Genomic DNA, 16,695 nt, shown 5'->3' on the forward strand with positions numbered 1-16,695 from the left:
TGCATAAATGTAAGCTGCCTGTACTCTGCACTATTATTGTTTCCATTAGATGTCTGTACTGTTAAAACAAGCGGATAATGAAGATAATTAAATGGCAAAAACTTTAACGCAATTAATGTTCTCCGGAATGTCAGGTTCAGTGAAGCTCAAACTTCTGAAAACCGGACAGTACAGAGTTGAGCTTGGGTCATGTTCAATGGACTGCTGCTTATCTACTTGCACTATCCAGCTGCTGGGAAACGTTGAAGCTAACAATTCTGTTAACTCCTTTGTCCGTGCATGCTCAGTGTAATCAGTTAGACGCAAGAACAAGCGCGGGAGGCTTGCAATGAGCCCTTTTTGAAATAGCATTTAATTTAATTTCCCCCAAAGAGCTGGGGGTGCTGTGGAGACCCTGGTGTGATGAGCTGAGCCCTGGTTTTATCTCTGTCTGTGAGTAAAAGGAAGGTTGCCAGAATCTGTCAGCTCTAAGAAAAGCTGTTTTTTCCAGGAGCTTTATTTTGGGAACCCCTTGGCCAAATGGGGCCAAATTTGGATCACTAACAAAACCCCACAGCCCCTGAGGCACACTGAATTTCAAGGCAATCCGATTCACTGTTCAGATTTTAGAGTACTCGGAGTCAAGCTTTAAACAGAAAACTGCTCTTAACTCTAGCAGAGCGGTCACTCTGCTGTAACAGGAATGAGTCTTGGAACCACACTATTATTTATTAGGTGTATTACAGTAATGCCTTGGAGCCTTAGTCATGGACCAAGACCCAGTTGTGCTAGGCACTGTACAAACACAAAACAAAAATACACTCCCTTCCCCAAAGAGCTTCCAATCTAAGTAACAGTTCCAGGGAGATACTTACCATACATACACCAGGGTCGTCCTTGTGGGTCTCCAAATAGCAATGTGAGCTAGGGCCTTCATTCCCAAGCCAGAAGGAGTAGGGAGCTCCTTGAAATGCTCCTACTGTAGCAGTCACTCCTTCCTGTTTGGCAGTGGCATGAATGGGTGTTGGGGGACCTGTCATCCACCTGTCATTTAAAATTCCAGGGTAAATCTGAAAAAATGCAAAGGAATTCCTGCAGGCTGACTCGTGGCTGCTGGTAGTTTGAACGCCACACTCTGGGTACAGAGCCCAGAAAAGGACATTTAGGAAAACATTTGACCTTGGGATTTTGTCTCCATTCTTATTCACCTCTAATTTTGAGTGAATTGAAGCAAGATTTAGGCCTTGAAGAGAGTTTCAAAAGCTTTATCTGCCAGTCAGGAATGGGTTCATCTTCATTCCCCTCCCAGTCTGAGCAAAGCCTCTGCCATGAAGGGTTTGACTCACCAGTAACTGATATCGTTCCAATCGCAGGAACCCCGAACCTGACAGATCCGGAGCCCTGTACTGCTCCAGGGGCCTTCCACCACCTCATTTTATCCATTTAATTTCAGAGCAACCAGCGAGTTGACCTGTATAAATGGAAAGATGGTAACGGGGAAGTTGGCACGTCACTGCAAGGGCACACGCGTGTGATCAGGTATGATAATGAGGAACCCAGCATCGCTCAGGTACTGTGAGGAAAATCTTCATAGCTGGTGTACATTGAAGTATAGTTATCACAGCCCCTTTGCTTGGAGAAATTCAGACTATTTTTACCTACTTCCTTATTCCATGTTGCCACCACCCCACTGGGAGAAGATGTCTGATTTAAAGACAGACCACCCTTCCATGGCTGCAGCATGCACATCTGGTTCAGATTAGCCTCTGGTGGCTTCGGTGTCATTACATTTTCCTATGGCAGTTCTCCTAAAGAACAGCAGCCACCATCAGGGAAACAGACAGCAGTGGAGCTATTAAACTGAATCCCACCTATGACTTGGACTGACACCAGATATAGGGAAGTAGGGCACAGGCTGTCCTTAATGCACTAGTACACAGGGAAGCTCTGGAGTCTGATGCATGCCAGCGGGTGGGCCTGGGATTGTCACAGGACTAATGCTTTCATTCTGTGTTGGGGACGGGGTGAAGAAAGCATTTCTCTTCTGCATGTGGATTGTGAAGATTAATTGCGGCCCTTTGGAAAGTTGCCAGCCCTCTCTGAGTGAGGGCTGCGTTTGTGTCGCACATACAGCTGTGATGCGCCTGGCAAAATGGAGGGCTGGGGCTAAGAAATGCCTGGCAATCTGGGGTTTGCTGCTAAAATATCCCCTCTCTTTGTGGGGCTGTGGGCAGAAGTAGTAGCTATAAGGCAGAGTGTGGCAAGGATCGTTTACTTAAAGAAAAAAGGTAGGTCCTGCTTTTATTCATGAAGTCTTTAGGAAATCTCAATGCAAATGCCATGGGTTTGTTACGGAAAGGTGTGGAGGGTTGCTTTATAAATTGCCGAGAAGAGAATGCCAATAGTGTGATACGTGCGTAACTGACAATTGTGTTCTCCTTTGGTTTTGCAGTGATTTAGACTGGGCCGTGTTCGAGCCAGATCTGCTGGTCACCAGTTCTGTTGACACGTATATCTACGTTTGGGATATCAAGTAAGAACAAGAGCCTCCACTCTTACGCTGTGGGAAGATTACGGGGCTTCTCTTTTCGGTGACTGGCAGCTTGGAGGGAAAAGTGCTCTCATACTCTCAGCTGTGCTTGCAGAAGCCAGAACCAATTCCCTTAATCTCAATGGCTCCCAGTCCTTCAAGCAAATTCAGAATCTGCACAGTTGTGCTGTTCTATAAAGTTATGTCATGGTCTCATACTGCACAGGAAGAGGCACTGATTGATTTCCCCCTCCCCCCCATCTTTCCATCACCACTTTTTTAATAGAAAACTGCCTTTTTTCCCCTTGTGGGGGAAAGAAAAAACTCTATTTTTGTCAAAAACCTTCAGTTTTTCAACAGCCTGAAAAATTGCAAAGAAACACTTACAATTTTGTTTTGTTTTTATTTAAAGTATTTCATTAGAGTGAAGCATTACTTGACCAGTTCCATCTAAGAGTGAGTTAAAGTCCTAAGGTCGGAGTGTCCGCTGCTGTGAGTTGTCACAGTGCTGCATTGACTTACACCAGCTCAGCATCTGGCCCATCGGGACTGCCCAGCTTTGTTAATTCCTCCTAATTTTATTATTATAGCCTGGAGACAGATAAGTTGTCTTTACTCTGGGGCTGTGATTTGCTGTGAATTGGGATCATCAAAGGCTTTGATAAATTGTTGGCAGGTTGTCTAATTTTACTGTAGCTTTTTCGTATACTGCTGAATCTTCTTTGGAAATGTTATGTTGTAACGTCCACCGGTAATGCACAAGAATGGCACTAGATGTCCCTTTATCTCCCACAATAGCCACATGCCAGAGGGAGCATAGTTTTTCTCCCCCCACCCTATCACAAAGACTGCTAAAAAGCTCCCAGGTATAAATAAATTAATGGAGATATCCTATCTCCTAGAACTGGAAGGGACCTTGAAAGGTCATCAAGTCCAGCCCCCTGCCTTCACTAGCAGGACTAAGTACTGATTTTGCCCCAGATCCCTCAGTGGCCCCCTCAAGGATTGAACTCACAACCCTGGGTTTAGCAGGCCAATGCTCAAACCACTGAGTTATCCCTCCGCCCTTAGTTCTGCCTATAGTCTTAGGCCTGGTCCACACTAACCCCCCACTTCGGACTAAGGTACGCAAAGTACCTTAGTCCGAACTTACCGTGGGTCCAGACGTGGCAGGCAGGCTCCCCTGTCGATGCCGCGTACTCCTCTCGCTGAGCTGGAGTACCGGCGTCGACGGCAAGCACTTCCGGGATTGATTTATCGTGTCTAGATAAGACGCGATAAATCGATCCCAGAAGATCGATCGCTTACATCCGGACCAGGAAGTAAGTATAGACGTAGTGTTAGACTTATAGAACTGGAAGGGATCTTGATTGGTCATCTAGTCCAGTCCCCTGCACTCAAGGCAGGACTAAGTATTATATTTAATCTTAATGCTTTACATGTTAAACCACAGGTTAAAATCATGATCCTTCTCTGGCTGGTGCCCCCTTCCATTAGACTTGTTTGAGCTCAGACAAGTTTGTGTCACATCTGCCTCCTGGTTTAAAAAACAACAATAACCCCTCAGAGATAAATAAGATCCAGGAGCCAGTAATAAGTTCAATTTTCCATTAGAAAGGACCTCCCAGGGGAGAAGGGGTTGTCCCATCTCAGGAGAGATGAGGGACTCATACTGGTAATGTTGTGTTTCAGGGACACCAGGAAACCTACAGTCTCACTCTCTGCAGTTGGTAAGTACTTGTTCCTGTTATAGGCATAGCCTCTGCCTGCATTGTCATATGCCTCTGCTATTCCATCCTCCCTGCTCACTCGGGTTTTCTTCTGCATTCAGACCCCAGGCATGAAAACACTAGCGTAGGTGACTGTCCCACACAGCAGCACCCTGGGCAGTGACTATTCCTTGGAGGTCCAAAGGCTCTTTTCAGAAATGCTGTTTAGAGCAAAATTGAGGTGTATGAAGAGGAGAGGCCTCCTTGGGTTGCACGCTGCCATTGTCCAGTGCCAGAATCACCACTAGGGCCAAGAGTCACAGCGGTTTGGGGCGGAGCAGTATTGAGTGAGTGGGAAGGAGGCTGGCTGGTTGGCTGCACGCCTTGAGCAGCTGCGAGGCAGCCTGAAGAAGGAGCACCTGCGATGTAGTGCGGGAGTGGCGTGGCAGCCAGCTGGGGGGAGGGGAGGACGTTGTAGAGATGGCTGGCTGGACGAAGGAGGAGGATGGGCTTTAGCAGGTAAATGAGCTATGCAGAGCGGTTGAAAGCACAGAGGGCGAGGGTGATAAGAGGGAAGGGTCTGGGCCTTCTCTCGCTTTGGCTATGATTATGCCTCAAGCAGACACCTGCTCCATATGCAGGAGGCGCTATGGTGCTGTGCTCATTTGTTCCTGTGCTGAGAGAGCCATTCACGTGCATGTCATGCTGGCAGGCTTGCTAGGGATTCTGTCTTGTAGCAATGGCTGACTATGACAAAAGGGGAGGAGCTAAAGCATGAGAGCTGAGTTCTAGTCCTGCCTCTGCCACTGACTTTATCCCAGTTGCCTCCTCCCCATAATACTTACTCCCCTCTAGGTGGGCTTGGGAGACTGAATGAATAGTTGGAAAGCTCTTTGAGATCCTTGGGTACAGGACCCTGGGGTGGTGCTAGGACAGCAACTAGAGGGAACAGGGGATAGATTAGTAGATCGCACTGTCACCAGGCAAAGGCAGGTTTACGTGATTGGGGACTCCTTACTGAGGAGGTTAGACAGGCCTGTGACCAGGGCAGACCCAGAGAACAGAAGGGTGTGCTGTCTACCGGGCGCTAAGATACGGGATGTGGACCTGCGGCTGAAAAGGATCCTAAAAGGAGCAGGTAAGAACCCCTTGATCATCCTTCACGTAGGAATGAATGTCACAGCTAGGTTCTCGCTGGAGAGAATCAAGGGAGATTATGCCAGGCTGGGGAAAACGCTTAAGGAAATCGAGGCTCAGATCATCTTCATTGGGATTCTACCTGTTCCTAGAGAGGGGCAGCAAAGGGGTGACAGGATTGTGATGATAAATAGTTGGCTAAGGGAGTGGTGCTATAAAGAGGGCTTTGGGATGTATGGCCACTGGGAGGCTTTCGGGGACAGAAAACTGTTCTCACGGGACGGACTTAACCTAAGTAGGGAAGGAAATAGACTTCTGGGAGGGAGGCTGGCTCATCTCATCAAAAAAGCTTTAAACTAGGAATTTGGGGGAGACGGTTGGGAGATGTCCAGTTAATCTCCACACCAGATTATAACATTGAGAGGGAGGACTATGAGATAAGAACAGATATAGCCGGGGGGAAGAGATTGGAAATAAGGGGGGGGAGGGGTGGATCCTAGACTAATAGGTCATACTAGCAGTACAGTGTCCATACCAAATGGGATAACTAATGTGAGAGAGGCCAAACGGCATAAATTAAGATGTTTATACACCAATGCGAGAAGCCTAGGTAACAAAATGGAGGAATTGGAGCTCCTGGTCCGAAAAATGAAACCGGATATCATAGGAATAACTGAAATGTGGTGGAACGGTAGTCATGACTGGAGTACAGGTATGGAAGGGTATGTGCTATTTAGGAAAGACCGGATCAAAGGTAAAGGTAGAAGAGTAGCATTCTTTGTCATTAATGAGGTAAACTGTAAAGAAATAATAAGTGATGGAATGGATAAGACTGAGTCTGTCTGGGCAATACTCACATTGGGTAAAAGAACTACTAGAGCCTCCCCTGGGATAGTGCTTGGGGTGTGCTATAGACCGCCAGGATCTAGCCTGGATATGGACAGAGAACTCTTTAATGTTTTTAGGGAAGTAAATACTAATAGGAACTGTGTAATCATGGGACACTTTAACTTCCCGGATATAGATAGTAACAATAATAGGGCTCAGATTTTCCTAGATGTGATAGCTGATGAATTCCTTCATCAAGTAGTTGCTGAACCGACGAGGGGGGATGCCATTTTAGATTTGGTTTTGGTGAGTAGTGAGGACCTCGTTGAGGAAATATTTGTAGGGGACAACCTTGGCTCGAGTGATCATGAGCTAATTTGGTTTAAACTAAATGGAAAGATTAACAGAATGAAATCAGAGACTAAGGTTTACGATTTCAAAAGGGCTAACTTTAGTAAATTAAGGGGACTAGTTAGGGAAGTGGATTGGACTAACATATTTAGGGATCTAAAGGCGGAAGGCGCCTGGGATTATTTCAAGTTGAAGTTGCAGGAGCTGTCGGAGGCCTGTATCCCGAGAAAGGGAAAACGGTTCGTAGTCAGGAGATTTAGACCGAGCTGGATGAGCAAGTGTCTCAGAGGGGTGATTAAGAAAAAACAGAAAGCGTACAGGGAGTGGAAGATGGGAGGGATCAGCAAAGAAACCTACCTTATTGAGGTCAGAGCATGTAGAGATGGAGTGAGAAAAGCCAAAAGCCATGTAGAGTTGGACCTTGCGAGGGGAATTAAAACCAATAGTAAGAGCTTTTATAGCCATATAAATAGGAAGAAAACAAAGAAAGAAGTGGGACCACTTAAAACTGTAGATGGAGTGGAGATTAAGGATAATTTAGGCATGGCACAATATCTAAATGAATATTTTGCATCAGTATTTAATGAGGCTAATGAAGGGCTGAGGAGTAGTGGAAGCGAGATGGATGGGAATAAAGGAGGGGGGGTTGACATTACTGTATCCGAGGTAGAAGCCAAACTTGAACAGCTTCACTGGACTAAATCGGGCGGACCAGATGATCTTCGTCCGAGAATATTAAAGGAACTGGCGCGAGAAATTGCAAGCCCGTTAGCGATAATTTTTAATGAATCTGTAAACTCGGGGGTGGTACCGTTTGACTGGAGAATAGCTAATGTGGTTCCTATTTTCAAGCAGGGGAAAAAAAGTGACCTGGGTAACTACAGGCCTGTTAGTTTAACATCTGTAATATGCAAGGTCTTGGAAAAAATTTTGAAGGAGAAAGTAGTTAAGGACCTTGAGATCAATGCCAATTGGGACAAATTACAACACGGTTTTACGAAAGGTAGATCGTGCCAAACCAACCTGATCTCCTTCTTTGAGAAAGTAACAGATTTTTTTAGATAAAGGAAATGCGGTGGATCTAATATACCTCGATTTCAGTAAAGCGTTTGATACGTTACCGCATGAGGAATTATTGGTTACATTGGAAAAGATGGGGATCGATCTGAAAATCCAGAGGTGGATAAAGAACTGGTTAAAGGGGAGACTGCAGCGGGTCATACTGAAAGGTGAACTGTCAGGTTGGAGGGAGATTACCAGTGGAGTTTCTCAAGGTTCAGTTTTGGGTCCGATTTTATTTAATCTATTCATTACTGACCTCGGAACCAAATGTAGGAGTGGGCAGATAAAGTTTGCGGATGACACAAAGTTGGGAGGTATTGCCAATTCGGAGAAGGATCGGGATATCCTGCAGGGAGATTTGGATGACCTTGTAAACTGGAGTAATACTAACAGGATGAAATTTAATAGTGAGAAGTGTAAGGTTATGCATTTAGAGATGACTAACAAGAATTTTAGTTATAAGCTGGGGACACATCAGTTGGAAGTAACGGAAGAGGAGAAGGACCTCGGAGTCCTGGTCGATCGCAGGATGACTATGAGTCGGCAATGTGACGTGGCCGTGAAAAAAGCTAATGCGGTCTTGGGATGCATTAGGCGAGGTATTTCTAGTAGGGATAAGGAGGTGCTGGTTCTGTTATACAAGGCACTGGTGAGACCTCATTTGGAGTACTGTATGCAGTTCTGGTCTCCCATGTTTAAAAAGGATGAAATCAAGGATGGTCAGAGGAATGGAAAATCTGTCGTATGAAAGGAGACTCGAGGAGCTCGGTTTGTTTACCTTAACCAAAAGAAGGCTGAGGGGGGATATGATTGCTCTCTTTAAATATATCAGAGGGATAAATACCAGGGAGGGAGAGGAATTATTTCAGCTCAGTACTAATGTGGACATGAGAACAAATGGATATAAACTGGCCTTCGGGAAGTTTAGGCTTGAAATTAGACGAAGGTTTCTAACCATCAGAGGGATGAAGTTTTGGAACAGCCTTCCGAGGGAAACAGTGGGGGCAAAAGACCTCTCTGGCTTTAAGATTAAGCTTGATAAGTTTATGGAGGGGATGGTTTGATGGGATAACGTGATTTTAGTCAATAGGTCAATAACGTGCCATTGCTGGTAATTAGTAACAATGGTCAATGATGGGATATTAAAAGTTACTACAGAGAACTTTTTCCAGAGGGTCTGGCTAGAGAATCTTGCCCATATGCTCGGGGTTCAGCTGATCGCCATATTTTGGGTCGGGAAGGAATTTTCCTCCAGGGTAGATTGGCAGAGGCCCTAGAGGTTTTTCGCCTTCCTCCGTAGCATGGGGCAGGGGTCGCTTGCTGGAGGATTCTCAGCGATTTGAGGTCTTTAGATCATGATTTGGGGACTTCAACAGCTGAGTCAAGGGAGAGAATTATTCCAGGAGTGGGTGGGTCAGCTTTTGTGGCCCGCATCATGCAGGAGGTCAGACTAGATGATCATAATGGTCCCTTCTGACCTTAGAGTCTGAGTCTATGAGCTGGTCTGAAAGTGGGGTGCTAAGCTGTGTGGCATTTGTGTGATTCGGACGTACATAGCCTTGTTCCTTCCTCATCACCCTGCTACACGTGTCTGTTCTCTCTAAACCATGCCTCTCTTTCCTAACACAATTTTTCTATCCTCTTATACTTGACTGAACCAGTTGAGAAACTAAAGTGTATCCTAGGGGTGTCACTGGAATGCTGCTGACTTCCCACCCTCAGTCCATTACTGAGAGAGGGGTTCTGGGCTGGGTACATTAACATGCAGTATCATGCTTCCCTGCAGTATCTTAAACCAGCTGGGGATCTGAAAGGATGCCATGGGTGTCCTCCTTTGGGTTACACATCACGCTCTTGTCAAAGCGATTGGCTAACACTCCCTTTGCTGGACAGGCGCTTGTCAGGGACCCCAACAATGTTAATCTCCACCCATAATCCTTAAGGGGAAGACCTAATAGGTTCTGTGAATGAGTTACTGCACATGGACAACGCTAGAATGGAGACACAGGAAGATAGAGCACAGATGAGCAAATGTGAAAGTGTCCTTATGGGTTGCTGTTTCTTCTGCCCCACTAGTGTGTGTGTGTGTGTGAGAGAGAGAGAGAGAGAATCAGCCTTGCTAATGGCCCTTTAGGGTCTGTACTAGCAGCAGCCTTACTCACAGGCCATGAATTCGCAATGCTACAGAAATGCAGAGGACCTCTTCATCCACAGCAGTCTCCTGTTTTATGTTCTGTTTGGAAGCTGGAGGGTAGAAGTTTGACGGGTTGTTTTCTAATAATTTTGAAAGGAGTTGCAAATTAAATCAGGGAGAAGAGAACCTCAAGTAGCTTTATATAACTCCCTTAACATCTGAACCTTCCATGTCAATGCTAGCTCAATTATTTTTCTATTAAAAACTGGGAACCAGAAGGGAGATTGTGCAAAATAATGCACGTTGGAAAACATAATCCCAACTATACATACAAAATGATGGGGTCTGAATTAGCTGTTACCACTCAAGAAAGAGATCTTGGAGTTACTGTGGATAGTTCTCTGAAAACATCCACTCAATGTGCAGCTGCAGTCAAAAAAAACTAACTGAATGTTAGGAACCATTAGGAAAGGAAAAGATAAGACTGAAAATATCATAATGCCATTATATAAAGCCATAGTACACCCACACCTTGAATAAGCATGCAGTTCTGGTTGCCCCATCTGAAAAAAGGCATATTAGAGTTGGAAAAGATACAGAAAAGGACAACAAACATGATGGGGGTATGGAACAGCTTCCATACGAGGAGAGATTAAAAAGACAGGGACTGTTCAGCTTGGAAAAGACAACTAAGGGGGGGGTATGATAGAGTTCTATAAAATAATGAATGGTGTGGAGAAAGCAAATGAAGTGTTGTTTACCCTTTCATGTAACTCAAGAACCAGGGATCACCTAATGAAATCAATAGGCAGCAGGTTTAAACCTGCTAAAAGGAAGTACTTCTCCAGACAACGCATAGTCAATCTGTGGAACTCGTTGCCAGGGGATGTTGTGAAGGTCAAAAGCATAACTAAATTCTAAAAAGAAGTAGATAAGTTTGTGGAGGATAGGTCCAACAATGGCTGTTAGTCAGGCTCTGGATGTCCCTAAGCCTCTGACTGCCAGGTGCTGAGACTGGACAACAGGGAATGCATCACTTGATAATTGCCCTCTTCTGTTCATTCCCTCTGAAGTATCTGGCACCAGCCACTGTCAGATGACAAGATACTGGGCTAGATGGACCATTGGTCTACACAGTATGGCTGTTCTTATGAACTAAAAAAAGTCTGTTTAAGTTGTGGTCCCCTATCTTTGGCCAGATCTCAAGAGAGCCATATATTTATAGACGGGGACAGGGAGGTGGGCTGCAGAAGGAAAGATCTGCCCCTTAGTCTAGTTACCATCTTATTTGACCCTTATTTTTTATGTCTCTTATAATTTGAGGCGAGCAAACCATTTTCATCCATCAAGCATGGGCTTTGTATGCCGGAGCCCTGACACAACAGACCTGTGTCTGCTGCAACAGCTTTCTTCCTAGAGCTGACACATCCTCTGTGTCTGTGAACATTTGCTGAACAGCAGGCTTTGCAGCTGACCGAGTTCCTAAGTATTGGCGGAGCTGAGAAACACAGTGGAGCCGTACGCTGCATCTGTTGTCCCTAGCCCTTATCAAAATGCCTTGTCTCTGACCTGCCCTTACCTTGGCGAACGTAGAGCCCCAAAACTTGTTTTGAGCCTTGGCTTCTCTGAGGATCCCATGCACAAATTTTACCTCAGAGTTAAGGCTTCTGAAGTGCATTTCCTGTCAGTCTCTAACAATCCAAGAGTTCTCTAGATAGGCCAACACGAACATCCACCACAACCTTAGCTCATCTCCTGACACCCAGATACCCTTGGACTCCCCACCTCCATGATGAACTCCCCTTCACTTCCAACAATGAGCCACTTGCAGCGCACATATCTAGCGCCTTGGTCACACGCGAATGCTCAGCCTTCACTCCAACCTCAGCAAGATTAAAGTCCTGGATGTTAGTGATAGGCGAGTAATGTTAAAATCTCTATAGTGCATTACTGATGCGGGTGCGAGCGGGGGGTGGGTGGGTGGCTGAGTTAATCACAGGGCACAAGGGAGCCGGCAGAGGGAGAGGGTTGGCGCTAAAGTGGTGAGAGATGCAGAGCTTGTAGCTCCCCCCTAGAGGCACTTGCTCCCCGTGACCAGCTGATAGTGGCTGGAGGTTCAAAAAACCATCTTTTGACTTGTAAAAGGAGCACATTGGATCTGAGCTCCTTGAGACACACGCATGGAGCCCCCAAAGCCGGGGTTAGCCTCTTTCCGAAGGAGAGCTGCCCTTTAACTTTGCTACTGCGTTCCCATGAAATGTCTCACCATGGTCTTTCACGCTCGCTCCTGAGACGTCTCTCCTCTTGTAACAGTGCGGGACTCACCCCTGAGGCGCCTCCTGCTGGTCATTGGGAATTAGCTCTCCAGCCTTGGACCGCCCTCTGCAGACCGGTGTCCCACTGCCGCTGGGCCCCCGCATCCCTCCCTGGACTCCAGTGCCCTGTTATCTGGGGTGCTGCTCCCTGGCAGTAACCCCTCAGTCTTGGGGTCTCCCCACCTTGGGGAACCCCCACCCCCTATCCCCACTTCTCCTCAGTTGTAGGCTACTGCCTGTCACCAGCTAGCCCCTGGTCCCTGGGGTAGACTGCAGTATAAGCCACCCATCACAGGCAAGGTTGGATTTGGACCTGCTGCCTCTGCCTAGCCTTGGGCTGTCCCTTGCAACCCCAGTACCTGTTTGGCCTTCTGCTAGGCCGCAGCCTGGGGCTTTCCAGGCTGGAGCTCCCCAGCTCCTCTGCCATTCCCCAGCCCTGCTCCACTCAGGTACTCTGCTCAGGTCCCTGCAACCAGGTCCGTCCGTCCGTCTCCCTCTACAGCTAGAGAGAGACTGATGAGCTCCTGGCTCCCAGCCTCTTATATAGGGCCAGCTGAGGTCTGATTGGGGCGTGGCCCAGCTGTGGCTGCTTCCCCAATCAGTCTAGTAGCTTCTTTCCCCTGCAACAGCCCTCTCCCAGAGCTGTCTTTAAACCCCTCAGGGCAGGAGCGGGTGACCACCCCACTACATCTCTTAATTGTATGTCCTGTGCAGACCACAAGTGGTCTGAGATGCTGTGGGTCTGCCCTACATTTCACATCCACTTCCTGTCTTATTGGCCCACCTGACTTTTAAGCTATTTGTAGATGTTGTTCGCTGACCATTTTCTGCTCCGCTCTTTCTGCAGCTGGAGCCTCCCAGGTCAAATGGAACAAGAAAAACGCCAACTGTTTAGCAACCAGCCATGATGGGGATGTCCGTATCTGGGACAAGCGGGTGAGTTCCCGTTAGTCTTTGAGTGGCCTCTGCATGTTCCCTTATGTGGGATTGAGGCGCCATGCCAGTCCCACATTATTTCTCCTTACTTCTTTGTTTTCCACCCCTCTGAATGATCAGTTTAAGGTGAGCGTGGTGCCAGTGGAGTCTGAGATTGAAGGAGGACTGTATAATTGGCCTCCCTCTCTCTGAAAACATACCCCTTAGTACCTTGCTTTTGGCTTCTTGATGGATACTAGTTGCATCAAATATAAAGCGCCCCCTTACCCAGTGCACTGATGTATTTGACTCCTATGGAACTTTACCATTGCACTTCACAGTAACTTTTCTGTAGCCTACAAGCCATTGTTTATCTTTCTCTCTGGCTGGTGACCTCTATTGAGTATGTGGGTGGGTGGGTGGGTTGGGGGGGGGGGGGGGGGGAAGCGCCTTCTTTAACCGGCAGGATTGGGCCAGATTTCTTGCTCCTAAGAACTAGCATGGTGAGAACTAAAAAGCCTCTGATTGCAGAAACCCAGCACTGCAGTGGAGTACTTGGCAGCGCATCTCTCTAAAATCCATGGCCTGGATTGGCATCCGGACAACGAGTACATCCTGGCCACTTCCAGCCAGGACAACTCTGTTAGGGTAAGTGCCCAGGGCTCTCTGAGGGAATGTACCAGTACCATCCTATGGGCCTGACCCAGCTGCCACTGAAATCACTGGGTATCTGTCCATTGACTTCAGTGGGAACTAGATCTGGTATTAGACATCACTCGTTACGGCAAGTCTTGTGAGGGTCAGTGCACACGTGTCGCCCCGAGTCACTGTGTCTGAAGCTGATAGCCCCCCCTTTGGGGCCAACTCAGCTCCATTAGTGCAAGGATGTCTCTAATGACACTGTGGAGCACCTGGCTTGTGTCTGGTGCTTTGTCGGAGCTGAGTTGCACAGAAAATCCCCCCCGAGAGCGAAGCTCACTGACTTGTTTTCTGTTCTGTTGAAGTTCTGGGATTACCGTCAGCCTCGGAAGTATCTCAATATACTCCCCTGCCAGGTTCCAGTCTGGAAGGCGAGATACACGGTGAGTGTGAACACCTGTCCCTCTGCCCCATAGCCTTGCTACAGCCTGGGACGGCCAAGGGAAATTACCTAGCGAGGCATTGCTGAAGGGGCCCTCCCTGGGAATCATTAGCACTGTTTTTTGCCATTGGCTTTTATTAGTCTGACTTAAAAACCTCAGTTACAGCACTATCAGTACGAGTGGGAGAAAGCATCTTCCGTGAGAACCAAGCTTATGGGAGGGGGTGCTTAATAATGTGAAACTTGGATCTTTCCCAGAGGACTGTAGTGGAGACCCACATACATGGGGCTTGAAGCTGGTGTCTAAAACCTAAAGAAGGCCCTGCAGCTTTGGCTCAGCAGTTCCTTATACCCTCTCTCTGCTCTGTCACTAGCTTACATTGCATAGATGGAGACAACGCTAAGAGTGGCACTATAGCAGCCTGTCCATGCCTCTTTCACAATCTCTGCTAAGGGATTTTATCACTTGAGTCTCTTCTATCAGGGCTTTTTAACAATGCCCATGTATTTTAATGGGCTGTCGCAGTTTTTGTGTAGCTAAGAATGCACTAACATGCTGTCTTTGTGGTGTGAGCTCCAAGGCGTTTAAAGCACAAGTTGTTCCTCAGCTTTGGGTATGTCTACACTCAAAACATAAAAACCACAGCAGTGAGTCACAGAGCCCAGGTCAACTGACTCGGGCTCACGGTAGGAGGGCTAAAAATAGCTGCATAGAAGTTCACACTTGGGTTGGAGCCCAGGCTCAAACCCAGCAAGGGAGGAGGTCTCGGAGCCTGGACTCCAGCCTGAGCAGGAATGTCTACACTGCTGCTGTTAGCCAGTAGTGCGAACCCAAGTCAGTTGACCCGGGCTCTGAGACTCGTTGCCGCAGGGTTTTTTTTTTTTTTTTTTTGCACACAGCCTTTGACACCTAGCCATTCAGCATCAGGTTGTACTCACTGTCTTCCCTAGACACCAGAATGAGCCTTTCATCACCTCTCCCTCCCTTCGTCCCTGTACCATGCCTGGTGTGTGTGCGCAATACATAGTTGTAATTCAGTGCTCCATTGCAGCGTCAGGACCCCAAGTAACTGCTAGTGTACAAGACCCAAAGAGCAACACTCAACCGTCCACGTTGATTGTACAGGCTGAGCCAAACAGCAAAGAGCAGCAGGAATGGTGGGTGAAGAGGGAGTGCTAAAATCCCTGTTGCTGGTGCTAGGTGGAGTTAGTAGTAAGAAGCAGAAGGAAATGGCTAGTTTTAAATGAGCTGTGGTGAATGCCTCTTTCAAGCACGGTGCATCCCTCTCCTTTCAGGGCATGTTGGGTCCAAAGGTAACCCCCTTTGAAAGCTCCTCATTGTAGGATTGGCTCCTGAGCCCCAACAGTCCTCCTTGAAGTCAGCCCGTGGTAGTGCCAGGACGTGCCCTTGTGCCAGTATGAATGGGAAGGTGTTGGAAAGTACAGTCAGGGCGATATGGGGGAAGTGAGAGCTGTCAGGCTAACCGTTGTGCAGCTGAGCAGCCCCTCTCTGGGTGTGCTTCTCTCCCCCAGCCTTTCAGCAATGGGTTGGTGACCGTAATGGTTCCCCAGCTGCGGCGAGAGAACAGCCTTCTCCTTTGGAACACCTTTGACCTGAACACGCCGGTTCACACCTTCGTGGGACACGACGATGTGGTGCTGGAGTTCCAGTGGAGAAAGCAGAAAGAAGGTGGGTGCAGGACTGTGACTGCTGATCTCATGCAGCTGCCGTTGGTGCATGGTGGCAGCTGGAGTCTGCCTTGCGGCTGCCGTACTCAAGCAATTGCCTTTCTACTCTTGCCACTACTTGAATTAGCCTCTATCTGCCTTCCAGGCCCCACAGAGCGTAGTTTATTGTACGTGTCCTGTTGCATGAGGCCAAAAAACCATTCCCAGGCTAACGGAGCCAATCGAGATGAGTGCAGAGCGGGTCAACAGAGACTCTCTCATTTCCCACTATCCCGTCGGTCTGTTTTTAAATGGATTTTTCAGAATAAATTGTACAACAATAAGAGTGAAGGAAATAAAGTGAAGGAAAAAAATCAAAACTGTGAGTGAACCCCTCCAAGCTTCACCGTTTATTGCACAGAAAAAGCAAGTCAACAAATATCAGGAGCATCACATGCAATAAAAGCTGCATTTTCAGTAGTACCCACGTACTCAATACACCAGCCAAGGGAGATGGGGCCTGGGGAAAGGAACCCTCCTGCCAATTTTCAGACCCTAGTCAGTCATTTTCAAATATAGAAAACCCCACAAAAAGGTCAGATAACCAAACAGAGCAATGAGAACACACACAGGGCTTTAACCTGCACAGCTCCACTGCTGTAACTCCTCTCTTGCTGTAACCACAGGCCCCTGGTCCTTGATTCACACCCAGGGTCTTATGGTACCACTTCCCTCTTTGGGTGCAGGGCATGGACTTTATATCTGTCACACCATTTCGTTTGCCCTGCTCAGTGATGAGGCTGACAGCACTGGTGCAAACCACCTATCTACACAGATTTAACCAGGACTAATTTCTTCTCCAGAGCAGGTCCCCAGGCCCCCCTCCCAATCATTTAATGGAATTTTTGTAATGGCACTTAGGAAACTTCTTCCTTTGGTTTTGCTCAGAGGGATGGGTGTTTGGCTGTTCTCTTCCCGTTGAACCT

The 16,695-nt window shown here is 47.4% G+C and overlaps 1 protein-coding gene across 5 annotated transcripts in view; it reads left to right on the forward strand.

Moving 5' to 3' along the window:
• WDR59 (WD repeat domain 59) overlaps positions 1 to 16,695 on the forward strand; it is a 107,598-nt gene that overhangs the window by 11,703 nt on the left and 79,200 nt on the right. For 4 of the 5 annotated variants that reach the window (XR_010592640.1, XM_065567451.1, XM_065567452.1 and 1 more), the window contains exons 4-10: positions 1,433 to 1,518; positions 2,432 to 2,512; positions 4,202 to 4,239; positions 12,893 to 12,981; positions 13,492 to 13,608; positions 13,965 to 14,042; positions 15,575 to 15,731. Coding sequence is in view for 4 of the 5 variants with exons in the window: in XM_065567451.1 (XP_065423523.1) it covers positions 1,433 to 1,518; positions 2,432 to 2,512; positions 4,202 to 4,239; positions 12,893 to 12,981; positions 13,492 to 13,608; positions 13,965 to 14,042; positions 15,575 to 15,731 (646 nt within the window). In the remaining variant the exon portion in view is untranslated. Of the gene's footprint in view, positions 1 to 1,432; positions 1,519 to 2,431; positions 2,513 to 4,201; positions 4,240 to 11,444; positions 11,649 to 12,892; positions 12,982 to 13,491; positions 13,609 to 13,964; positions 14,043 to 15,574; positions 15,732 to 16,695 lie in introns of all 5 variants that reach the window. The other variant, XM_065567449.1, reaches the window with a different exon arrangement.

This window comes from Chrysemys picta, chromosome 14 (genome assembly GCF_011386835.1).
Source record: "Chrysemys picta bellii isolate R12L10 chromosome 14, ASM1138683v2, whole genome shotgun sequence".
NCBI classification, from domain to species: Eukaryota; Metazoa; Chordata; order Testudines; family Emydidae; genus Chrysemys; species Chrysemys picta.